This window comes from Channa argus, chromosome 1, assembly GCF_033026475.1.
Source record: "Channa argus isolate prfri chromosome 1, Channa argus male v1.0, whole genome shotgun sequence".
Lineage (NCBI taxonomy): Eukaryota > Metazoa > Chordata > Actinopteri > Anabantiformes > Channidae > Channa > Channa argus.
In genome coordinates this window covers 28,098,257-28,123,542 of record NC_090197.1, presented here as the reverse complement: position 1 = coordinate 28,123,542, position 25,286 = coordinate 28,098,257, and the positions used below count along the sequence as shown (strand labels likewise).

At 39.9% G+C, this 25,286-nt stretch overlaps 3 protein-coding genes across 3 annotated transcripts; all 3 read left to right on the top strand.

Moving 5' to 3' along the window:
• The first annotated feature begins 1,248 nt into the window (after positions 1-1,248).
• LOC137131001 (mas-related G-protein coupled receptor member B5-like) lies at positions 1,249-5,887 on the top strand. Its single transcript, XM_067511758.1, has 3 exons — positions 1,249-1,855; positions 4,066-4,247; positions 4,339-5,887. The coding sequence occupies exons 1-3, from the start codon at positions 1,679-1,681 to the stop codon at positions 4,871-4,873; spliced, it is 894 nt and encodes a 297-aa protein (XP_067367859.1). The 5' UTR covers positions 1,249-1,678; the 3' UTR covers positions 4,874-5,887.
• A 3,658-nt stretch (positions 5,888-9,545) lies between these two features.
• On the top strand, positions 9,546-11,076 carry LOC137130993 (G-protein coupled receptor 4-like). The gene is made up of 3 exons (XM_067511747.1): positions 9,546-9,727; positions 10,281-10,462; positions 10,539-11,076. Exons 1-3 carry the CDS (start codon positions 9,548-9,550, stop codon positions 11,068-11,070), a joined length of 894 nt encoding a protein of 297 aa, XP_067367848.1. The 5' UTR covers positions 9,546-9,547; the 3' UTR covers positions 11,071-11,076.
• Positions 11,077-14,077: 3,001 nt separating this feature from the next.
• Positions 14,078-25,040, top strand: LOC137113327 (G-protein coupled receptor 4-like). Its single transcript, XM_067495757.1, has 5 exons — positions 14,078-14,260; positions 17,930-18,109; positions 18,625-18,780; positions 23,148-23,332; positions 23,426-25,040. Exons 1-5 carry the CDS (start codon positions 14,078-14,080, stop codon positions 23,961-23,963), a joined length of 1,242 nt encoding a protein of 413 aa, XP_067351858.1. The 3' UTR covers positions 23,964-25,040.
• Positions 25,041-25,286: the final 246 nt, after the last annotated feature.

Genomic DNA, 25,286 nt, shown 5'->3' with positions numbered 1-25,286 from the left:
ATACTTTGAAAAACTTGTTTGATGAAACTCCTAGTGAACATGTGTGTAAGGTTACACAAGGCCCAACTCAGCACAACACACCAAAGAACTAAAAGTACTGGAAAAGGAAAACTTCTTTTATGAATATCTTATGACATAAATTACAACAAAAGTAAAAGGGATAAAACATAGGGAGGCCTGGTGGATCAGTGGTAGAGCATTGAGTTGGGAGGCAGAAGGCAGGGGTGGCCCCGCCCAGCCACCTACGGGCCACTTTGGTGCTGGTCCTGAGCCCGGATAAAAATTGGGTGGGTTGCGGCAGGTAGGACGTCCAGTGTAAAACCTCATGCCAAATCAATGTACGTAACATGTTCTATCTACTGTGGTGACTCCTGAAGAGACAAGCTTAAAGCTGATTTGTTAAAAGAATAAAGCATAAAGTGTTATTTTTGATAGTATAAACTCCAAAATGATCAGAGTGACTCATTTTCAAAAAGCACTTCTGCTAACTTAATAAGCTCTCTCATTTCCTGAGGAGTCACTAAAACCTTTTAAAACTGTTCACTTTTTCAAAACAGACTTCATCGCTGGTTTTCATAAATAAATGGCTGGTGATTCCCGTTGCCTTTTTTTTTTTGCTGAGTTTCATTTGAACTCTCCATTGCTCAATCTTCAGTGGAAGTAATTATGAAATGGACTTCCCTCTAGTAGTTTCCACATTAAAGCAGACTGTGTAAAGAAAAGTAGTAGACTCTAGCAAATGAAGCAGAGTCTCTGGTCCTCCATCCTTTGAAGATAAGGTTTGTTTTGCATTATTTATATTATTATATGTATGATCTAATACATAAAAAATTCTAAATGTATTAGCAAATGAGAAACAGGAATATGAATAACTTGGGATTGTGCTACTACACTACAGTCCAACCTGTAAATGTTAGTTTATTTTGTCTAAAAACTTTGTCTTAAAGTAAAATATCAGAGTATACAAAAATCTGCCTATTTGACTGAATAGACCTAAATAAAGATGTTGCTTAAACTATAAGAAATACAGATTACCACAGATACAGATGGAGAACTGTGAAGCAAATGAATATGTAAAGAGTGATAAGTTGACAGATCAGGACTGTGGGCGTACAGTTTATCCCAGGCCTATGACATTGATAGGTTTTTTCCTTTTCTTACATCCAAATTGAGCTCATGAGAAATATAGTTACTGTGTGACAAAAATTCATATATGAAATTCCTTTGATATAATATCTTAAAGCTAGACTGTAAACTGTGGTTGTGTTCTCATTGGAAACATACATAGACACTGTGGACAGGAGGAAGTTTTAACAACCGACATACTGATACATATGCATATATTATAGATAAGTAACTTTTTTCTATTGTGACACTTTGATTACTGAGAGTTGTCCAGCACCATAGAGTTATGTCACCCAATGCAATTTGAGGCCAATTAATGATTCACTACAGAATATTTTGTTGAATGAGAAGATGAATCTGTGACTTTCCATAGGGTGAATGTTGATGTTGTTACAGATAGTAAATGTCACAGCCTACAGTTGTTTTTTAATTTCTATGATAAAATATTTGTTTTCACATACATTTATATTTAGTGCAGGTGAAGATGCACATCACTGAAATATGTGAGATATATTTAAAACCTTTATCTCTGTTATAGGATTCACTGTAGAGAATGGGAGATTACGACTTCAACAGCACCTCACAGAACATTAGTTACGCTTACGGCAACACCACTAACTATAAAGATGGATCGTCATCAACAGACTTCATTCTAGATGTGGTGATATATGTTATCATTGCAGCTGGATTTCTTTCAGTCCTAGTGTCCATCTATGCTGTATTTTCTCTGGTGTGTATATTATCATTATGTTTAGACTTCAAACCATTGGTATTTAAACTGTGTTACATGGTTAAGTTTTAGTATGTGTAAAACTGGCTATTCTTCCTACACAGTCATTTCTACATTAATGTGAAGCTGCTAAAAGCTGATACTTCTATTTATAACATATTATTACATTTCAAATTTAATGACAAAGTCTGAAGAGCGAAATACTGTATGTAACTGTTTATATAGTCACAGTCTAAATGCTATTTATTTACTGGATGTCTTGTGTCTGTTGTCCACCCTGTGTGGAAAGGACACTGACCTGACTTTGGGACATGGTGTAAGGAGGCTGGGACAATTTTGGGACAGTAAAGAAAATTAACTTACAGTGCGCTCATTCAGGTTTTTAAAGTTAACTAGAGCAAGAAAAGAAATATTTGTGTCAAGATATCACGTGATATCATCTCATAAAGACACCACTAAGATTAGTGAATAAGAAAAAAAAATTCTTGAGCAGCTCTCTAATTATGAGTGAGTGTGGAAAATGTCAATTTCACAAATTAACAAAATATGAAATGATGGAAATGATCAAAACACTCGGATCGGAAGCGATAAATCCAGCTGTGCCAGAAGTTCCCCATCCACCTTTATGTGTTTTCCACAACAAGCTTGTTGCTTAATCACTAAGTGCTACAAAGACATTAGCTTACATTCACCAAAGGTCATAAAAAGCTGGATGTGCTGTTCAACCTAAAGTGCCACTGGTTCTCGTGGACACTGAGGACAAGGATCAGTGAGACGGATTTCATGTTAATTCTTCTCCACCCAAATTCACTCAGTTTCCATTTGATTAAGAAGACATCATGGAAACTATGCAGTGACTTAGCTGATATGATGTGATGACTAAATTCCCACTCAGTTGCAGGTTTATTTGGCTCAAACTAAGTCAGTCTAATCCAACAGCCCTGCAGTTAACTCTCCTAATGTTCAGTTTGTGTTCACACTAAGAGGAATTGATTCCGTTGTGGAGTTTTTTGTGCTGCTGTTGAACTGTAGTGCACACAGGAGATTGTGTTATGCAGCCAGTCCCCACTGAAAAAAACATGCAGTTGCAGTCAATTAATCAACCCTAATATCAGATTATACTTTAGCTGGTTTAACCGTTTTTTATGCTCTTGATTCCTCACCTTCCTGCTCTGCAGACAAAGGCAAAAAAACAGGTTAAAGTTGGAAGTGCGATATTTGTCATTAGGCAGGCAAACCACAATGTCAGCATTTAACCGCTGTACCCTACAACAGAGCCAAATAGACTAAAGATTAAAATATAATTGTGACTATGAAGTCCTCTAAAAATCTGCTTATAATATAAACATGAATTTTAAAAGAAGTCAAACTAAAGTACAATGTTTACTGTGTAATCCAATGCCTTTGATGCAAGATGGATCAACCACTGATAAAAGGAAGCATGAAAAATTTCTCATTCAGACAGAGAATAGCTGGCAGCATTTTATTGTTCAACTTTTATGTAACTTATTATGGAAGCTACTGAAACAAGATATTAAACTATTTATAATGTCAAAAGTACCTAATTTGGGACCATGGCTGTTAAGTCTAAAAGTAGGAATTGGGTTGTTGTGGGAAACTGATAAAAAAAAAAGTTAACTTTGAGCCCTGCATCCATGTTCTTATCCAGAGTCAAATTGTTGATTAAGATAGTCCTGATGACCCTCGACCCTGCCACATTCTCCAGCTCCTCCTGGGGGACCCTGAGTTTTTCCCAGAGCAACTGAGAGGAATAATCTCTCCAGCGTGTTTTGGTTCTGTCCTGTGACCTCCTCCCCGTTGAAGTTGCCCAGACACAGTCTTCTCTTAAACACCTGTATTAAGTTTGCCTGGTCTTTCACAGGCTTAATTTCCCACAAATTGCATTGCAAACATAATGTAAACTTGTTCATGCTTTTCCTAAATTTGCATAGGCAGAGGTGAGAGGTGCACCTTGCATTTCAAAACACGACATGCTGATGAGTCTGATTGATAAATGCACCAAATGTCTTCATGACAGAATGGGTCATATCTAGATCAACCAGCGTCAGAGCTGATTTTCTATATGAAAATGTGATTTTTAAAAAATGCATAAATGGTTGTAACTGCAACTGGGCAAAGCAGAGTTGAGGAGGTGGCTTCATAGCTGGCTGCATGAGCGTTTTTACATTTTTACTAACATTTTTCTGCAGGTGCGAAAAGACAATACTGCTCCAATCTACGTCATCAACCTTCTCCTCGCTGACCTCATTCAGCTCTGCTCCATGAGTGTTCGGCAAAGCACTGCAAATATAATCCGGAAGACCTTCTTCTATTTATACCTTTTTGGTCTGCTGGCTGGTGTTGGCTTTATGGTGTGCGTCTCCCTGGAAAGGTAGTTATGCATCTATCCAGTGTGCGAGTAGCTGAATCTGTCTATTCCCAGTAAATCTGATCCTCCTCCATGTGTCTCTCTTGTATTACAGGTATTTGGTCATCAGATGGCCACTGTGGTACCGGTTCAGACGAACAATCAAGATCTCTCTGATGGTCTGTGTCGTGGTCTGGGCCCTTCCTCTTGTCCTTCTCCTCCCAGTCTATTTCTGGGGGGATACCTACGTTGCACTAACCACATTTGGTCACTGTCTCCTTCTTCCATTTCCCCTGTTCATTCTCTCACTGGGTGGGACCCTTAAAGCTCTGTCTGCAGCCAGCCGTGTCCCCCCTGATGAAAAACGAAGAATTGTGGCCACGTTGGTTCTGGTGCTGATTATTTACACACTGCTGTTCCTGCCCAGCATCATTTACTTCCTGGCAAAAAACACTAGAGCAGGTTTCCTTGATGACCTGTCATTCACTATGGTTCAGTTCAATCCTATTGCAGACTCTTTTCTGTATGTTTTGCTTAGGAAAGGAGCTGTAGACAAGGTTTTGGCCTCTGTGTGTTGTTGTAGAATGGAAAGTAATGATATCAGCAGATCAACAGAGTTGGTTAATAGTCAATGTTCTGCAGTTATATAGCACTTTTCTACCTATTGGCACTCAAAGCTCTTTACACTGCTTCTTATTCACACACACAATCACACACACATTCACACACACCGATGGGGGAGCTGCCATTCAGCTGGCCAACACTCACCGGGAGCAACTAAGTTGGGATTCAGTGTTTTGCTCAAGGACACTTTGACATGTGACCAGAGGAGCCGGGGATCAAACCATTTGGTTTGCGGGTTTGGTGGACAATTGCTCTACCTCCTGCACCACAGTCGCCCCAGTTGGATGTTTCTTGGTGTTTATAGTTCAACCACAGTAGAAAATTAGATGTTATTTTTTGAGTAACTGAGCTCAGCATCATGCTTCTGTATTTCCTGGGAAGGGTTCTATAAAGACAATACCTAGTAATGGGCAGCCTGTAGCTCAGTTGGTAAGGCAGGGTCAGTGGTTCAATCCCCCTTCCCGGCTACATGTCCAAGTGTCCTTGGGCAAGACACCGAACCCCAAGTTGCTCCCAGTGGGCCAGGTCAGCACCCTGCATGGTAGCCACCACCATCAGTGTGTGAATGGGAATCAACATTGTAAAATCACTATATAAATTAATGTTTATTTAAATTTTTTTTAAAAGATTACATTTTTACATCTGTAATTTTATTTTGACCTAAGTACAATTTCACCACAGTAATGATACTTCTACACTCTTTCCACCTCAGTTTATAACAGTTCAGTACATATTTGCAGAAGGTTTGTAACAAACTACAGGACCACAAATAAAAAGAATCTTCCCTTTGAATTTGCAACACAAACCAAAAAGACAAAAGAAGCCTTCTCATTTATTTAATTTAAACTGTTTCTGCTGTGTACTATGATCTATTACTCACAATTTTCTACCATGTAATATAGTTGGTCTGAATTGAAAATGTTTATGCATTTTATTGTAAAAACTGTAAAAAAATGACCACTTATGATCATTAAAAGTGACACTAACATACTGAAGTGTGTTTAATAAGATCTGTGTTTGCCAACAGCCCCTTCAAGAAAACTCGTATATAATGTGGAGAAACCTTTTAGCTTCATTGTAATTAAGTAAATGCTCAGTGTTTGATGGTTTAATTTATTGTAAATATGATAATGAAACACATCTCTTGTGTCTGATCTTGTGTCTGATTAAATGACATTAACACATCACTGTCACTTCTCCAAATCATTTCTTATCCTAGAGTTTAAATGTCTTTCAAACGGAATAATAATTTTTTTTCCAAAATACCGTGAATCCTATGACCCAAGTTCCATATAAGCAACATAATCTATGTAGTTTATATAAGTAAATTTTTGTTTTTAAATTTTCAACAGCGCTCAATTGAAAAAACTGCCATGACCACTTCCTGTTTTGTAGACAGCTGACTATCTTGTCTTCCCTGTCTTGGCCACCTCTGTTCCTTCTCATCAGCTCAAGTGAGTTCACCTGCTCTACTATCTATATAACCTTTTCTACTGTCCCTCTCACTACATGAATGTTGGAGGCTTGAATTTTCCATGGAGAATGTGCTACTGAACTGTGGCCAGTTTTCTCTGCTCCCTGTTTTCTCTGAGTTTCCCTCTTGGCAGTTTAAACACCAAGTGCGCAACTGACGCCATCTTCCCACTGCATTTCCACTTCCATCTTGGTTCAAATACTCTTCAAAACCACAAAGATTTACCCATTGTCTCTCTCCTCTGCCAATAGAAATCCTGCTTGTTCACCACCCCACCTCTCCAGACGCTTCTGCCATCACCTGCCCTGGATTTTTATAAATCTTGTGGAATGTTTTTCTCTTTTGTCTTATTATGAAGATTCTATTCTCAATATGGGAAACACACAAATAATTAAGTTTAAATATAATATTGGACAGTTCATCTGACATAGTTGAGGGGGCAGAAAGTTTTCAGTGTTGCTGGTCAGTTCATTTACATTGTTGAGTTTTGGGAGGTGTGCACACCAGGCTCTCTGCCAGGCTCTGGACCCTACTGCCAACACACCACATACCCTCTGTTCACTTCCAAATTATTGTCGGAGTATTGGCTGCCACTGTGTCAGCCTTCCAATGTTTAACCACAGCCTCTTTTACTCTGTATAACTATAACTTGGTTCTGGACCAAGTTTTGTTGGTGGTTCTGACTGGTGGTGTTTTTATGTCGTGGTCGATTTGATCATCAGAATATTGATGATTATGTTGACTTGTATCTAAACAGATGTTTCCTCAGTGCTTGTTTACCCGCATACTGAGCCACGACCATGCAACACGTTTCTTGTTCCCATAAGCAGAACATAGTGTCATATGATAAAGCAGAACCAGTAGGGTATGAAGTGTATGTGCTGCCATATGAGGAGAAATAGATAAACTAATAATCATATTAATACAAAGAAAGAGACTTCACTGGCTGTATTCTCTCCCACTGTGTCTAGTAGGGTCAAAACGGGTCACAATTAAGTGTTGTCAGCTGATCTCCAGTAGCTTCCCTTACCTCTTACCTCTGCTTTATGACTGATATCAAAATTGTACTTATCTTACAGAGATGGCTACAGCCTTTGACCGTTTCTGTACTGACCCTGGCTGTTTCTCAGTCCAGACTGAACAACAAAAATAAAAGAACTTGCACAGTCCGAGCTTCCAGACCGTGTGACACAACCTAAAGACACCCTGAGGAAATCAGAGTGGCTTAGTCTTTTAAAATACATATTGCTGACTAGCCTTCTATATTACAACCCCTTGTTTTACAAATGTGCATTATATTAACAAAGATTTTTTTTTTTATTATGTTCCACATACAGGTGAATGTAACAGCTTTTTTAGGCTGATAGATGATTCAAATAATTTGTCTGCCTTGCTGTCAACTCCTTGTTACTCAGGACTTGCACACACAGAGGTTGGAATACATTTAAAAAATAGTAGCAGACATAGAAAACATGCACTTGCATAACTAATAGTGTAAATGCCAGTCATGACACAAAAGCCACTTCCCTCTGTTCCTTCCTTACCTTATGTCAGACTCTCTCCAGACAGGCTAAAGCATTAAGTGGAGAAATGGAGTGTAACTGTTTAGGACTCCAAGCTCGAGCCTCAAAATTACTCTATGCCTATCTTTGGCTTTTAAATAAGTCACATGTCCATTGCTTTTAGGTTCTGATGTTGTTCCCAGCCTTTAGGTAGCTAACTTTACTTTTAATAATTTACACCTAGGGGTATATTTTAAGACCACAAGACCAAGAAAATTACGTGTAGAAAATCACATGTATTGATTTGTCTGCTCGTTTCAAAAGGCAAGGTGCCATGAACATGAGCAGCACATTGATAATTATTCACTCTGGGAACATTATCAAAGTGTATCACAGTGTAATGACTCTAATTAAAGTCAGAACTACTTGTCAGACAGTGGAACACATTTGCAAACCCACTTCCCCCACAAGTTTGTCTAATTCACTTCCCTCCCCTGATTACTTGCCAAATTACCTCAGACTGTGTTTTTGCAGAGGCAAAACCAGTAGACTCTCAAAGGTAGGATTTATGTTGCTTACTTATTTTATTATATGGACAAATAATAGCTGCTAATGTAACACGAGAACTCGTGATAACACAAGAATCAGGAATGCAAATATTTATGCAAACAGTGAAAAGCTGTTAAACAGTTTAGTTTCATTTTATCCACATTCATCAGCTCAATGCAAACAGACACAGACACAGGGGTGTGAGGCTCTGTGACAAAATGTATAACTAAGATAGAAGATCAAAAATAATAATAATTAATAATTTTTCAAAAATAAAATGCAAGTAATTGGAGGATTTAATGTAATTCTTAAAAATGACAATTTAAACGTGAAAAATGTCTGTGAGACAATATAAGACAATATAAGAGAATTTCATTCTGCTCTGTCTTTCTTTGTACAAAAGTCAATAAAAACCTCCTTGTTAGTTTAAAATAGTTATCATCGCTTCCAACGGCCAAATTTATTTATCTCACCTACTGTGTGTACGCCTGGCCATTACCATTTCAAATTAACCCCAAAAAGAATTATCTAAAAACTTTTGGAGATGACCAGACACCTACACATGTCTGCAATCTGCTGTATAAAGTGTAAAAATTAAAAAAAATGTGCCGAAACTGTTTCCTGCGGGGCTCCTGTGTTAGACTGCAAAAATATAAAAATACATATCTTAGAGGGACAAAGATCTGCATCAGATCAGAATCAGTTTGATTCCTCATGAGTAAGTATGTATAAACAAACAGGGTCAAAATCATCACACTATCTAACTTGGTATTTTGAGTATGCTGACAGCTTGCAGGTGTGATATAATTGTGTTGTTCTAGACTGTGGGATCATCTTGAACTTTATCCAGATCTCAGTAATAGTAATTTGGGTGCATTAAAATAAAAGAGGACGTACAGATCAGGCTGCAGTGGAAATCTTTAAATAAAAATAAAATCTTGAAGTAAAAACAATTTCCTCTGAAATGTAGTGCAGCATATGAGTAGTATCAAAGAGAAACAATAAAATTAAGTACAAGTACTTTAAAATATTTCCCAACTACAGTAACTGAGTGAATGTGCTTAGTATATTTCTACCTCTGCCAATCCTCCTTAAGCACAACAGTTGAGACTAAAAACACTCACTCTTTTTCATTTGTTAAAAACATTCTCTCTTTTCAGGTTTCCCTCTCAAGAATGGAACATTTTTACATCAACAACACCCAACAGGGCAACAGTTTTGGTTACAGCAACAAAACCAGCCATGTTGATAGGAATGTTGAACCGTCAGTAGATATCATCTACGTCTTGACGTGCATTATCATTTCTGTCGGGCTTCCTTTGACCCTGATGGCCATCTATGCTGTATTTTCTCTGGTGTGTACATCATGACAGAGGCTTAATGTCCAAAACATAAGTATTTGAACTGTTACAAATTTGTTTTTCAATCTTAGTGCTTCAGCACATTTGAGTTAAAGTAAAATTATACATCCTATGATTACAGTTACACATTTGTATATTTCAGTTTGTCGGAAATCATTGGACTAGTAGAGGAATGGGTTCTTTAGTTCTGTAAGTCTAACTATATTGTTGCATCACATAATTTTCTCTGTCTCTCTCCATAGTTAGATGAATTTCTTGTTCCAACACTATTTAAATCTAACATGTTGTCTTCTTTACCCCAACTTGCCCTGAGCAAACTTGCTCCAGAAAAGATAAGAGATGATTGATATGTTGCTAAAACAACAATCTTAACGTGACTTGATCATCAGTATATTCCAATATACAGTATAACCTTTTAATCCACACATTTAGTACACGGTCCAGACCTGCATCTCTCCCCCGTTGTTAACCTTTTGTTAGTCCTCACTCAGAACATGTCTACATCTGCTTTGTCAACTTTTACCTATGTTTTTTTTTTTTTTTGCAGGTACGAAAGGATCATGTTGCTCCGATCTATGTCATCAACCTTCTCATTTCTGACCTCATGCAGCTTAGCTGCATGATCGCTGAAGTGGTCAAATATTTGCACGGCTATGAAATCTTTCCTTATATGCACCTCATTGGTCTGATGGCCAGTGTTTGCTTCATGGTCTGCATTGCCTTGGAAAGGTACTGAATGTGTGTAGCTGATCATTGTGTTACTAGATAATTCTGATGCAGATTAAAGATCTTTTATGTGTTACAGGTACTTGGTCATTGCCTGGCCCCTGTGGTACCGTCACAGAAGAACAATCAAGATCTCTGTGGTGGTCTGTGTTGTGGTTTGGGCCATTCCTGTTGCTTATATCCTCCCTGGCCTTTTCTGGGATGACAGTGAGATTGCAAATACTTTCTTTGGCATCTTCCTCCTCCTTCCGTTTCCCCTGCTCATCTTCTTCCTGGGTGGAACCATTGAAGCTTTGTCTGCAACCATCAGTGTTCCCTCTGAAGAAAAACTACGAATTGTGGGACTTTTGGTCCTGGTCCTGCTTATTTACACACTGCTGTTCCTGCCGAATGCTATATGGTCCTTGCTAAACAAAGACCAAAGCTTTCTCTTTACCAGTATGTCTTTCTTTTTACTCAAGCTCAGTCCTCTGGCTGATTTGTTTATGTATGTTTTCCTCAGGAAAGGCGCAGTAAACAAGCTTTTGGCTACTGTGTGTTGTTGCAGAACAAACCACAGCAATATCAGCAGATCAACAATGAATGATGGAAACACAGTCAGTTCCATGTAGGCAGAGAATGAAAAGGTGAGAAACAAGTGTGGCCCGAACCATCCTATTGCGTGAGTGACAGAAGTTCACTATATTGATGCAAACTCTGAAATTTATAAATTTTACAGACCACAGTGTCAGTGGTTCAATCGCCGGTCCCAGCTATATGTTGAAGCGTCTCTGGGCAAGACACTTAACCCGCAACAGCCCATCCCCATCCCCAGCTGTGCAGTGCCGGTCCAAGCCCGGTAGAAATTGGGGATGGTTGTGTCAGGAAGGGCATCGGGCATAAAAAAAACTATCCCAAATCCTCATGCAGACAATGATCTGCTGTGGCGACTAGTGATGGGCGGATCGATACCAAAATATCGATATTTCGATCTTGAAGGCCAATTTTTAAATAACGATTCTCAAGTTAAAATATCGATATTTTCTGTTTATTTATTCATATTTTTTATGCACCACATAGGAACTACTTTTCCTTCCGCCGATCCGCCCCATGATCCACAATCTTCAACTAAACTTCTTCGACACTTGCTCGGCCGGCTGGCGGCTCCGCCTCCAAACACAGGCAGCATTTCGGAGGGAAATGTATCATTTTTATTCAGGGACTATTTCGCTACAAACGTTCTGTTTCAAGAGAATTGTAGAAATGGGCAAAGTGTGTCTAATCCATAATTGGTTTTAAACAAAGGGAAGGAAATACAGATGGGTATATAAGACATACATGTAGATGTTTGCGAGTCATGGATATCAAGTGACATTAACTGTTCACCTGATAAAGAAAGTGTCATGCTGTTGTCATGGAGATAAGTCAGAACGTTAATACGTTTTATTTAAAATAATAAAAATGTTAAAAATGCCAATAGGTTGAACAATGATTTTGCTGTCGTTTTAATGTTTTTAATTATTCCCTGTAAGGGCTCACGTGATTGTGTTTCATCGTGATCAGATGATATCGGATCGGATCGATATCGCGATACTAGCCAAGGTATTACTTGGTATCGGATCGAATCTTAAATCACTGGTATCGCCCATCACTAGTGGCGACCCTGAACTCACAGGATAATCTGAAAGGACAAATAAATAAAAAATATGTCAGATTTGAGGAAGAGGAGTTTTTGAGGACGTTCTAGAGGTGAAAAGAGTATTAGGTATGGTGATGAGTCTGAAGCTGGAAATTGAAGGTGTGATGTTCAGTGTTGTTAGTGGTTCTGCCCAGTAGGTAGAATGTGATTTACAAGGGAAAGAGAAATTCTGGAGTGCGTTAGATGAAGTGATTCAGAGCATCCCCAGAGGTGAGAGAGTGGTGATTGGTGCAGATTCCACTGGACATGTAGGTGAAGGGAACAGAGGTGATGAGATTGTGGTGGGCAGGTTTGGTCTTCAGAACAGGAACACAATAGGACAGATGGTGGTAGACTTTGCAAAGAGGATGGAAATGGTTGTAGTGAACACTTTTTTTCCAGAAGAGGCAGGAACATAGGGTGACATATAAGAGTGGAGGTAGAAGCACTAATGTGGACTACATCTTATGCTAAGGTTTTAATCTGAAAGATCAGTGACTGTAAAGTACTGGTAGAGGAGAGTCTAGCCAGGAAACACAGGATGGTCGTATGTAAAATAACTCTGGTGGTGAGGAAGATGAAGAGGACAAAGGCAGAGCAGAGGACAAAGTGGTGGAAGTTTAAAAAGGAAGGAGTGTTGTGTAGTTTTCATGGAGGAGCTGACACAGATTCTGGGTGGTCAGGAGGTGCTTCCAGATGACTGGACCACTACAGCTAATGTGGTCAGGGAGACAGGTAGGAGGGTACTCAGTGTGTCATCAGGAAAGAGGAAAGTGGACAAGGAGACTTGGTGGTGGAACGAGGAAGTTCAGGAGTGTATACAGAGAAAGAGGTTAGCTAGGAAGAAGTGGGACACTGAGAGGACTGAAGAGAGTAGACAGGAGTACAGGGAGATGCAGCGTAAGGTGAAGGTAGAGGTGGCAAAGGCCAAACAAAGTGCATATGAGGACTTGTATGCTAGGTTGGACACTAAGGAGGGACAGGCAGATTTGTACAGGTTGGACAGACAAAGAGATAGAGATGGGAAGGAGGTGCAGCAGGTGATTAAAGATAAGGATGGAAATTTATTGACAGGTGCCAAGAGTGTGATGGGAAGATGGAAGGAGAACTTTGAAGAGTTGATGAATGAGGAAAATGAAAGAGAACAAAGAATAGAAGAAGTGACTGGTTTGGAGCAGCAAGTAGCAAAGATTAGTAAGAGTGAAGTGAGGAGGACGAAGAGGATGAAGAGTGGAAAGGCAATTGGTCCTGATGACATAGCTGTGGAGGTATGGAAGTATCTAGGAGAGGTGGCAGTAGAATTTCTGACTAGTTTGTTTAACAAGATCTTGGAGAGTGAGAGGATGCCCGAGGACTGGAGGAGAAGTGTACTGGTGCCCATTTTTAAGAACAAGGGAGATGTGCAGAGCTGTGGCAACTACAGAGGAAAAAAGCTGATAAGCCAAACAATGATGCTGTGGGAAAGAGTAGTGGAAGCTCGGCTAAGGGCAGAGGTGAGCATTTGTGAGCAGGAATTTGGTTTCATGCCTGGAAAGAGTACAACAGATGCAGTATTTGCTTTGAGGATGCTGATGAACTACAGAGAGGGTCAAAAGGAGTTGGATTGTGTCCTCGTAGATTTAGAGAAAGCCTATGACAGGGTGCTGAGAGAGGAGCTGTGGTATTGTATAAGTGAGAGCAGGGAGCAGGTGGCAGAAAATTTAGAGAGGTGGAGGTCTGCTCTGGAAAACAGAGGAATGAAGTTTGGCCGCATTAAGACAGAATACAGGTGTCAATGAGAGGGACCCAAGTGGAACGATGAGATTACAGGGAGCAGAGGTGAAGAAAGTGCAGGACTTTAAGTACTTAGGGTCAACGGTTCAGAGCAACGGATAGTGTGGAAAAGAGGTGAAGAGATGAGTGCAGGCAGTTTGGAACGGGTGGAGAAAAGTGTCAGGTGTGATAAAAGAGTATCAGCGAGAATGAAAGGAAAGGTGTTCAAGATGGTGGTGAGACCAGAGATGTTGTTCAGCTTAGAGACAGTGGCACTGAAGAAAAGACAGGAGGCAGACCTGGAGGTAGCAGAACATAAGATGTTGAAGTTCTCTTTGGGAGTGACAAGGATGGACAGGATCAGGAATGAAGACATCAGAGGGACCACTCATGTTAGATGTTTTGGAGATTAAGTCAGAGGACAGATTCAGGTGGTTTGGACATGTTCAGAAGAGAGACTTTGAATATATCGGTAGAAGGATGCTGAGGTTGGAGCTGCCAGGCAGAAGGTCTAGAGGAAGACCAAAGAGGAGATTTATGGATGTAGTGAGGGAGGACATGAAGTTAGTTGGTGTGAGTGAAGAGGATGCAGAGGACAGGGTTAGATGGAGACGCATGACAACTCCTGAAAGGTAACAACTGAAAGGAAAAGAAGAATGTTGGGTTTGAGGAAATGAAGAATATAATATTTAATTTAGCCACCTTGACATTTTAGAAGGATTTCATTGATTATAATTTTGAATTTTCTGCATATAACACATACGACTTGATTTTCTTAAAAAAAAAAAATGCCTTAAATTGTAAAAGCAATTGTGAGTTTTCAAACAGAAAATATTACATATCTCATCATCATTATCTGTATTATCTGCTGTACATATGATTTATCCAAATGCCTGTTGTATTTACCTATTTTATTCAGTTAGTGTATGATTGTAATTCATACTACAAATTATAAGCATAAAAAGAATATAAATACACAAACTTTTGCAAATAGCAGTTTATGATACTATTAGATTGCCTAATTTGTTAATGATTCACATCCATATTTGTGTATTAAGGGCATCAATAACCCATCAATAATTTAACTTATTAAAAGGAGGCTTCATGGAAGACTTCATGTTTGATCACTAGATGGAGACATGGAGCTGCATACTGTACAGGACAGTGGTTAATGGTTTGTTGTAATGTGGATCTGCATCAACACTGATATGAAGTTCATATGGTCATATATTGTGATACCTACAGAGAGTTTTTTTTCTCACTTACTTAAAGAGCATTTGTTGGGTTTTCCCTAACAATCTGTAAAGTCTTTACCTTATTATGTAAAATGCATTCAGACGATTTTATTGTGATTTAGAGCTATAAATATAGTTGAATTAAAAAGAACTGAATGTACTATTCTGTATGCTCCCAATAAACACACACTTTATGTATATTTATGTAATAGTTGTGTTCTGAATCTTTGGTATTCAAGTTAGATATGATATCTGATTGTAACTGTTTAGGTCACATATGTGTGTTATTATTGAATCAGATCCTAAAATTCTGTAGACAGAGCAGAGGAGGAAGAGTCGGAAGAGGGAGAAGTCCTAAATTCTGTTGCATGACCTTCCTGGAGCACTACAAGTTTGAACAAATTGTAAATATTGTAAATAAGCAATATTCTCTTAATGAGAACACTGTCCCACAGTCCCTGTCTCCTCTCTCAAACTGCACACAGAAGAACCTCAGACACATTGTCCTGTTTGTTGGTGTAGGTCGAAAAATGCCTGTGGTTAAGATCTGTTTTGAGACTGATGTGGACAAAGGTAAAGTTGAATACAAACTCTGCTGTGGTAAAGTCCTCAGATACTAACAGTCATACTCATAAAACTTATCTCCTCTTGATGTCATTCTTGTTTTATGTAATGTAGTCTCTATAGGTATTTACATTTAGTCATTTAAGAGACGCTTTTATCCAAAGCGAGTTACACGTGAGGTACAAGGCAGCAAAAATCTAAGTCAAAGAGAAAAACTTCAAAGCAAAGTCCTATTAGAAAGTGTTTACATTTCAAGAGATGTAAGAAAGAACAGAAAGGACGTTTTGTTTTTTGTTTTTTTAATAAATGGATTTAAGTCTATAGGAAGATGCCTTAGAAGTTCTTAGAAGAACTTCTTAGAAGAAGTTTTTTTAATATTGGGAGTGAGTGTTCTGAGCGTGCAGAGTTTGGTAGCTTGTTCCACCATCATGTGATCACATGGGATCGCTGAAGAGTTTTGCTTGGTGTCTTCTGTGCGGTGCTGGGACCACCAGACGTCGTTCGTTGGCAGACTGCAAATGATGGGAAGGATTCTAGACCGGAATGAAAGAGTTGAGCTGTTGAGGTGATCCCCCTATAGGCAAGAGACAGTGGTTTGAACCGGGGCCTGACTAGCGTATTATTTTAGATGGTGTGGAGACAGTCCTTCGGTGGAAACCCAATTGTTTGCAGAACAGGAAGTGACACAATACTGCTTACCGCACGAGTCCAACGTCCAAGTGCTTTTCCTTCCTACCTCCACCTCCTCCATCCACCTCTCTCACTGCCGACGACTTTGCTGGCTTCTTTAATAATGAGGTTCTGCCATCAGCTCATAGTTGTCTCCTCCAGATGATGACATCCTGCTAACTTCTTCCAACACTGCATCGCTCTCCTCATTTTCAACTCTGACTGAGGACAATGTATCACCCTCCTCCTCCCTAACCATCTGACCACCTGCTCTCTGGATGTGATCCGTTGTAACTGCATTAATTCCAGCTATTACACAATCATCAACATATCTCCCACAACAGGAACTTTTCCAACCTCATGCAAGCAGGTCCAGATTACCCCACTGCTTAGGTAGCCTTCTCTTGATCCCTCCCTTGTGTTGAATTACTTACCTGTCTCTGTTCTTCCATTTCTGGCCAAGCCAATATAATGAGCAATCCCCAATCAACTCTGACTTTCTTTCCAAGAACAACCTCCTCGATTTCAACCAGTCTGGCTTCAAGAGGGGTCACTCCACAGAAACAGAATCCTGATGGTCGTGAAGTCGCTTTGAGCTGCAAAAGCCACGGCTTAGTCTTCTCTCTTAATCCTACCTGACCTATGTGCAGCCTTTGACACTGTGAACCAGCAGATCCTCTTGTCCACATTCTCTGACTAGGGCATCTCTGGATCAGCTCTAGCCTGGCTTCGGTCTTACTTATCGGGACAAACATTCAAGGTGTCCTGGCAGGGACATGTTTCTAACTCTCATAGCCTCTCTACCTGTGTGCTGCTGAGTTCAGTTCTTGGTCTTCTTCTTTTTTCCGTCTATACTACATCCCATGGTTCTATCATGGTGCGACTATTGTGCAGGAAGGAAGAGTGGTCGTCCACCAATCCCGCAGTTGTTGGTTCGATCCCCTGCTACTCCCCTGCAGCTCCCTATTGACTCTCTCTGTTGCCGACTATATAAAATATGCTAAGGATTATGAGTACTGCTGTACTGTATATGAACCCATGCAGCTCGGTCTCCCGAGGAGAGGGAGCGACAATTCAAGAAGGGCCTCTCTTTCTATTGTGCAGCATCAGATCATAGAGTTTCCACCCTCCCAGCAAAAAGAATCAGCTCAGTAGAGGTAAGGAGGTCGCTACTGAGCCATTCCTTGTCTGGATCCCCCAAACTCACGCTCCCTAACCCAAGTTTTGGTTGGCCCCACTCCACGCCAAGATCCAGTACATACGATTATTGATTAGGGAGCTGACACCAACTTCATAGACAGACACCTAGTTCATCAACTCAAGCTTCCACTCACACCTTTTCCTCAACTTCTCCAGGTCCATTCACTCAACAACCAACTACTACACAAGGTACAGTTTAAAACCAAGCCGGTTCCCCTAGACATAAACAATCATTTAAAAACCCTGTTGTTCCACGTCATCGAATCCCGTCAGCATCCCCTGGTCCTCAGCATACCATGGTTGGAGACACATAACCCCCACATTGATTGGTGAACCGGCAAGATTCTGGGTTGGAGTACCCCATGCTTAGCTTCCTGTCTTCATTCTGCTCAGACTCCCATTGTCCAAACTGAAGACCTTGACACCAATTACCCTGACCTCTCCAAAGTCCCCTCTCAGTACCATGACCTCAAGGAAGTTTTTAATAAGTCCTGTGCCACCTCATTGCCCCCTCACAGACCATATGACTATGCCATCGACCTGCTGCCCGGCACCATGCCCCCTCAGAATTTAGTCAGTGATGTGTTGGGAGATATGCTGAACAAATACATGTTTGTTTATCTTGATGATATTCTCATTTTCTCCCGATCTGAGACTGACCATGTCCACCATGTAAGAGCAGTCCTCCAACGTCTCTTCCAAAATCAATTATTTGTCAAAGCAGAGAAATTTGAGCTGTCACATTCCTCCAGTACATCACCTCACCAGGCAACATCACCGTGGATCCAATTGAGGTAGAGGCAGTAAAGGATTGGCCGACACCTGACTCCTGACGACAGCTACAAAGACTTTTTAGCATTTGCCAACTTTTACCGTCGCTTCAAGGGCCACAGCTCCATAGTAGCCCCACTTCATCAGCTCACCTCATCTAAAGTCAAGTTCACGTGGTCCACTCAAGCGTCTTCTGCCTTTAATAAACTCAAGTCACGTTTTACCCCAGCCCCCATACTCACCTTGCCCAATCCTGACTTCCCATTCATTGTGGAGGTTGATATCTACGCTCTGCCAAACGGTTGAACCCTCGTCAGGCCAGGTTGGCCCTCGTCTTTGTTAGATTCGCCTTCACCCTCTCCTACCGCCCAGGCTCAAAGAACTGCAAGGTAGATGCCTCATCCTGCATGCGGGACCCGGATGACCAGCCCCAGGACCCTGACTACTCATCCCATGGGATGGATCCCATGGAAGTCGGCAGCACTCACCAGCTGACTCCTTCCTCAGTGGAATCATTAGAGCTTTGTCTGCAGCCATCAGCGTCTAAAGAAAAAACACTGTGTGGGACTTTTGGTCCAGGTGCTGCTTACTTACACACTGCCATTTTGTTCTTTGGCAGAAAGGTGCATAAATAGAAATCAAGTTGATATTAAGTAATGGATTGGCTGAGTGTATTTTATCAATCAATTAACTTTTAAGTTCATGTCAGAAGAACAATGTCCAATCAAATAATCAAATATCAAATATAAAGACAGAAACAGAAACAATATTTTTAAGGGCAGCTCAGGTCTTGTTCCAGTCCAGTCTCCAACAATTTGCATTTAATTAGGTTAAACATTTTTTATTGTAATTTTTTTCCCTTATTTATGTGCACTCCACCTGAAGTTTTTAGATCCTCAATAACATAACTTAAGACGAGTCGTTTTACGCTCGTGTTTACTTTTTTTTGAAACTTTAAGTCACTGTAATGCTGACTAAATGCAGAACACAGTGTGAGAAAATTTTAAAATACTTGGGTAATAGTGCCTGACTCTGTTTGCAGCCAAAGTTCTCCAGATGAATAAGATAGACAGAAACATTAGTCATGCTGACTGATGTTGTGACATTTGGATACCTGTTACTCAACTTCAACCAGTCGCTGTTAACCATCTTCTGTTTGTGCTGATTGTATGACTGCACTGTAAAATGATACAAACACACAGTAGAAGCTCAAATACTTGTTAAACAGAATGAGATTAAACATTATGCAGTTTCACTTACAGATCAAAGTAAAAGTCCTGCTTCAAACGAGACATATAACTGTTAGAACCGTCAATTATACATTTAATTTATTGCCTGAAACTGCAATTACTTATGGAGTCACACTGGTTAAGGGCAGCTTCCCTCATATAGTAACAATTTTTATGGTTGCTGGATAATAATTTATGTTTACTGCTTAGAAGACAAAAATTTCAGGGTCTAAATTAATGAGATTAGAGCCTTCATCTAGTCAATCTAGCTAAGCCACACACAGCAGTGGCCAATGGACAGCCCACAGCCCACCTGCCCACAGTTTTACTGGAGACGCTTTTAAAAGGGGGATTTTACTGGTTTTAGTGCCCTTCCCACACCCACTCTGGTGTAGTCTACAAAACACCATGTAGCTGAGATCTGCTTCTGTGGGTGGTTTGGTGATTCCCTGTACTGATGATGTCATTAGTGACATCGTATGGCTTTGATAGGTTGCTTTTGATGGTTCCCTTTGTAGTTTACCTTTAAGTTTGTTGACCAGTGGTCAAGGAAACAATGCAGTGCTAAGGGTTTGTACAAGAAAGCAAGAGAGTTCAGCTCAGCTACTGAAGGGTGCAGACGTGACATGGTAGCTGGAGCAGAGGAACTGACTACAAGAAAGGTGTGGACCACGACAAGGTAGAAGAAAAAGGTTCTGTGTGTATCTGTAGAGGCACACGGTTTCATACCAAGTCCTGCGAGTTCTGTCAGACATACTTTGAAAAACTTGTTTGATGAAACTGCTAGTGAACATGTATGTAAGGTTACTGTGCTTAAAGTTGTATGTACAATTGATCTGTCATCGGCTAAGTTGAGAAACAAGTACAATAAATGTTCAATGTTTGTCTAACAACAATCTCCGGAGTGAAGTAAGTGCTGAAGTGTCAGGAGCGTCAGATTCGAGTAAGATCACCTCTACACTCCTCTTTGGTCTTCCTCTAGACCTCCTGCCTGGCAGCTCCAACCTAACATGAGCTGTCCCTCTGATGTCCTCATTCCTGATCCTGTCCAACCTCATCATCTTAAGCTCTGCTACCTCCAGCTCTGCCTCCTGTCTTGTCTTCAGTGCCACTGTCTCTAAGCCGAACAACATCTCTGGTCTCACCACCGTCTTGAACATCTTTCCTTTCATTCTCGCTGATACTTATCACACAACCCACCTGACACTTTTCTCCACCCTTTCCAACCTGCTTGCACAACAGACCATGAGTAGTTATACCACAGCTTGACTACAGCTCGAATGTGTCTATTTCTTCTAACAAAGTATCAGGTCCAGTACCAAAGTTTTTCTCATTAAAAAGCAGCGCAAATATTAGTGAGAACAGATTACATTTCCCACGGCTTCACAATAAATGTGAACCTAATGTTTTGAATAATTATAAAATGTAATAAATAATTATAAAAGCGTCCATGGACTTGAATAGAATTGTATTTACTGCAGAATAGAAACTTTACACAGGTGTAAGATGCCATGAATTTAAAGACATGGAAGATGACTAAACATCACCTGGATTCAGGTAAGAGAGCCCAGTTTGACTGTGTTTGTAATTGGCTGGTTTACTGTGGTGTCTCTGGGCACGACACTGAACCCCCAATGGCCCTTTCCCATCCCCAGCTGTGCATTGCTGGTCCAAGCTTCTTTTATGAAGTTCCTATGACAAAAATTACGACAAAAGTTAAAGGGATAAAACATAGGGAGGCCTGGTGGATCAGTGGTAGAGCACTGAGTTGGGATGCAGAAGGCAGGTGCAGCCCCGCCCAGCCACCTACGGGCCACTTTGGTGCTGGTCCTGAACCCGGATAAAAATTGGGTGGGTTGCGGCAGGAAGGACATCCAGTGTAAAACCTCATGCCAAATCAATGTACGTAACATGTTCTATCTACTGTGGTGACTCCTGAAGAGACAAGCTGAAAGCTGATTTGTTAAATGAATAAAGCATAAAGTGTTATTTCTAATAGTATAAACTCCAAAATGATCAGTGACTCATTTCCAAAAAGTGCGTCTGCACATGCAGACGTGCAGACGTGCACGTTTAGTGAAAACACTGTTCATTTTTAGCTCCTAACTTAATAAGCTCACTTTTTCAAAGCAGACTTGCAACCGACCTTCTCTGGGAAACTGGTTCATTTTATCGCTGGCTTTCATAAATAAATGTCTGGTGACTCCCGTTGCCTTTTTTTTTGCTGAGTTTCATTTGAACTCTCCATTGCTAAATCTTCAGTGAAAGTAAATATGAAATGTACTTCCCTCTAGTAGTTTCCACATTAAAGCAGACTGTGTAAAGAAAAGTAGTAGACTCTAGCAAATGAAGCAGAGTCTCTGGTCCTCCATCCTTTGAAGATAAGGTTTGTTTTGCATTATTTATATTATATGGATGATCTAATACATAAAAAATTCTAAATGTATTCACATATGAGAAACACGAATATGAATAACTTGGGATTGTGCTACTACACTACTGTCCAACCTGTAAATGTTAGTTTATTTTGTCTACAAACTTTGTAGACTTTGTAGTAAAATATCAGAGTATACAAAATCTGCTTATTTGACTGAATAGACCTAAATAAAGATGTTACTTAAAATATAAGAAATACAGATTACCACAGATACAGATGGAGAAATGTGAAGCAAATGAATATGTAAAGAGTGATAAGTTGACAGATCAGGAATGTGGGCGTACAGTTTATCTCAGGTCTATGACATTCATAGGTTTTTTCCTTTTCTTACATCCAAATTGAGATCATGAGAAATAAAGTTACTGTGGGACAAAAATTAATATATGAAATTCCTTTGATATAATATCTTAAAGCTCGACTGTAAACTGTGGTTGTGTTCTCATTGGAAACATACATAGACACTGTGGACAGGAGGAAAAGTTTTAACAACCGACATCCTGGTACATATGCATATATTATAGATAAGTAACTTTTTTGTATTCTGACACTTTGATTACCGGAAGGCGTCAAGCAGTATAGAGTTATGTCACCCACTGCAATTTGAGGCCAATTAATGATTCACTTCAGAATATTTTGTTGAATGAGAAGATGAATCTGTGACTTTCCATAGGGTGAATGTTGATGTTGTTACAGATAGTAAATGTCACAGCCTACAGTTGTTTTTTAATTTCTATGATAAAATATTTGTTTTCACATACATTTATATTTAGTGCAGGTGAAGATGCACCTCACTGAAATATGTGAGATATATTTAAAACCTTTATTTCTGTTATACGATTCACTGTTGATGCTTCACCAATCAGGCATTTTTCTAAACTTGTTTCATTTCTACACCACAAACAATGGCTCTTAAACAGCTGTATTAAGTTTGCCTGGTCTTTCAGAGGCTGAATTTCCCACAAATTGCATTGCAAACATAATGTAAACTTGTCTCATGCATTTCCTAAATTTGCATGGGCAGAGGTGAGGTGCACCTTGCATTCCAAAACACGACATGCTGATGAGTCTGTTTGATAAATGGTTGTAACTGGAACTGGGCAAAGCAGAGTCGAGGAGGTGGCTTCATACCTGGCTGCATGAGTGTTTTTACATTTTTACTAACATTTTTCTGCAGGTGCGAAAAGACAATACTGCTCCAATCTACGTCATCAACCTTCTCCTCACTGACCTTATTCAGCTCTGCTGCAGTTGTTTTTGGATGACATACACTGCAAAAACAATCCACAAGACCTTCTCCTATTTATACTTCTTCGGTCTGCTGGCTAGTGTTGGCTTCATGGTGTGCATCTCCCTGGAAAGGTAGTTATGCATCTATCCTGTGTGGTAGTAGCTGAATCTGTCTTTATTCCCAGTAACTCTGATGCTCCTCCATGTGTCTCTCTTGTATTACAGGTATTTGGTCATCAGATGGCCACTGTGGTACCGCTTCAGACGAACAATCAAGATCTCTCTGATGGTCTGTGTCGTGGTCTGGGCCTTTCCTCTTATCTTTTTCCTCCTTGTCTATTTCTTGGGTGAAACCTATGTTTCACATACCATTTTTGCTGTTTTCCTCCTTCTTCCATTTCCTCTGCTCATTTTCTCACTGGGTGGGACCCTTAAAGCTCTGTCTGCAGCCATCCGTGTCCCCCCTCATGAGAAACGACGAATTGTGGCCACGTTGGTTCTGGTGCTGCTTATTTACACACTGCTGTTCCTGCCCAGCATCATTTGGTCCCTGGCAAAAAACACTAGAGGAAACCTTTCCTTTAAATACCTGACATTAATTATGCTTCAGTTCAGTCCTATTGCAGACTCTATTCTGTATGTTTTGCTTAGGAAAGGAGCTGTAGACAAGGTTTTGGCCTCTGTGTGTTGTTGTAGAATGGAAAGTAATGATATCAGCAGATCAACAGAGTTGGTTAATAGTCAATGTTCTGCCGTTATATAGCACTTTTCTACCTATTGGCACTCAAAGCGCTTTACACTGCTTCTTATTCACACACACAATCACACACACATTCACACACCAATGGGGGTGCTGCTATGCAGCTGGCCAACACTCACCGGGAGCAACTAAGCTGGAGTTCAGTGTTTCACTCAAGGACACTTTGACATGCGACTGGAGGAGCCGGGGATCAAAGCAATTCGTTAGGGGGATTGGTGGACAATTGCTCTACCTCCTGCACCACAGTCGCCCCACTTGGATGTTTTTTGGTGTTTATAGTTCAACCACAGAAGAAAATTAGATGTTATTTTCTTGAGTAACTGAGTTCAGCATCATGCTCCTGTATTTCCTGGGAGGGGTCCTATAAAGAAAATACCTAGTAACGGGGCGGCTGTAGCTCATATGGTAAGGCAGTCATCCACAGGGTCAGTGGTTCAATCCCTTTTCCCGGCAACATGTCCAAGTGTCCTTGGACAAGAAACTGAACCCCAAGGTAATCCTGGTGGGCCAGGTCAGCCCCTTGGATGGCAGCCATCACCATCAGTATGTGAGTGTGTGTGTGTGAATGGGAATCAACATTGTAAAAGCACTATATAAGTTAATGTTTATTTCAGTAATTTTTAAAAGATTACATTTTTACATCTGTAATTTTATTTTGACCTAAGTATAATTTCACCACAGTAATGATACTTCTGCAGTCTTTCCACCTCAGTTTATTACAGTTCAGTACATATTTGCAGAAGGTTTGTAACAAACAACAGGAAAACAAATAAAAAGAATCTTCCCTTTGCATTTAGCAACACAAACCAAAAAGACAAAAGAAGCCTTCTCATTTATTTAATTTAAACTTTTTCTGCTGTGTACTATGATCTATTACTTACAACTTTCTACAATGATGTATAGTCTGTCTGAATTGAAAATGTTTATGCATTATATTGTAAAAACAGAAAAACGAAAACTTATGATCACTAAAAGTGACAGTAACATACTAAAGTGTGTTTAATAAGATCTGTGTTTGCCAACAGCCCCATCAAGAAAACTAGTATATAATCTGGAGAAGCCTTTAGATTCATTGTAATTAAGTAAACGCTCAATGTTTGATAGTTTAATTTATTGTAAATATGATAATGAAACACATCTCTTGTGTGTGATCTTGTGTCTGATTAAATGACATTAACACATCACTGTCACGTCTCCAAATCATTTCTTATCCTAGAGTTTAAATGTCTGATCAAACCAGATGATTTTTCCAAAAATACTGTGAATATTATGACCCCAGTTCAATCAATGTACTTTATACGAGTAAATTTTTGTTTTTAAATTTGT

What these genes read in the sequence shown, in the direction of transcription:
- LOC137131001 (XM_067511758.1), top strand. Translation starts at nt 1,679, where the DNA reads ATGGGAGATTACGACTTCAACAGCACCTCACAGAACATTAGTTACGCT. An exon ending in TCTATGCTGTATTTTCTCTG is followed by an intron (nt 1,856 to 4,065) that starts GTGTGTATATTA and finishes ATTTTTCTGCAG; the next exon opens with GTGCGAAAAGACAATACTGC. An exon ending in GTGTGCGTCTCCCTGGAAAG is followed by an intron (nt 4,248 to 4,338) that starts GTAGTTATGCAT and finishes CTTGTATTACAG; the next exon opens with GTATTTGGTCATCAGATGGC.
- LOC137130993 (XM_067511747.1), top strand. Translation starts at nt 9,548, where the DNA reads ATGGAACATTTTTACATCAACAACACCCAACAGGGCAACAGTTTTGGT. An exon ending in TCTATGCTGTATTTTCTCTG is followed by an intron (nt 9,728 to 10,280) that starts GTGTGTACATCA and finishes TTTTTTTTGCAG; the next exon opens with GTACGAAAGGATCATGTTGC. An exon ending in GTCTGCATTGCCTTGGAAAG is followed by an intron (nt 10,463 to 10,538) that starts GTACTGAATGTG and finishes TATGTGTTACAG; the next exon opens with GTACTTGGTCATTGCCTGGC.
- LOC137113327 (XM_067495757.1), top strand. Translation starts at nt 14,078, where the DNA reads ATGAAAGGAAAGGTGTTCAAGATGGTGGTGAGACCAGAGATGTTGTTC. An exon ending in ACATCAGAGGGACCACTCAT is followed by an intron (nt 14,261 to 17,929) that starts GTTAGATGTTTT and finishes CATTCTGCTCAG; the next exon opens with ACTCCCATTGTCCAAACTGA. An exon ending in CCATGCCCCCTCAGAATTTA is followed by an intron (nt 18,110 to 18,624) that starts GTCAGTGATGTG and finishes AACCCTCGTCAG; the next exon opens with GCCAGGTTGGCCCTCGTCTT.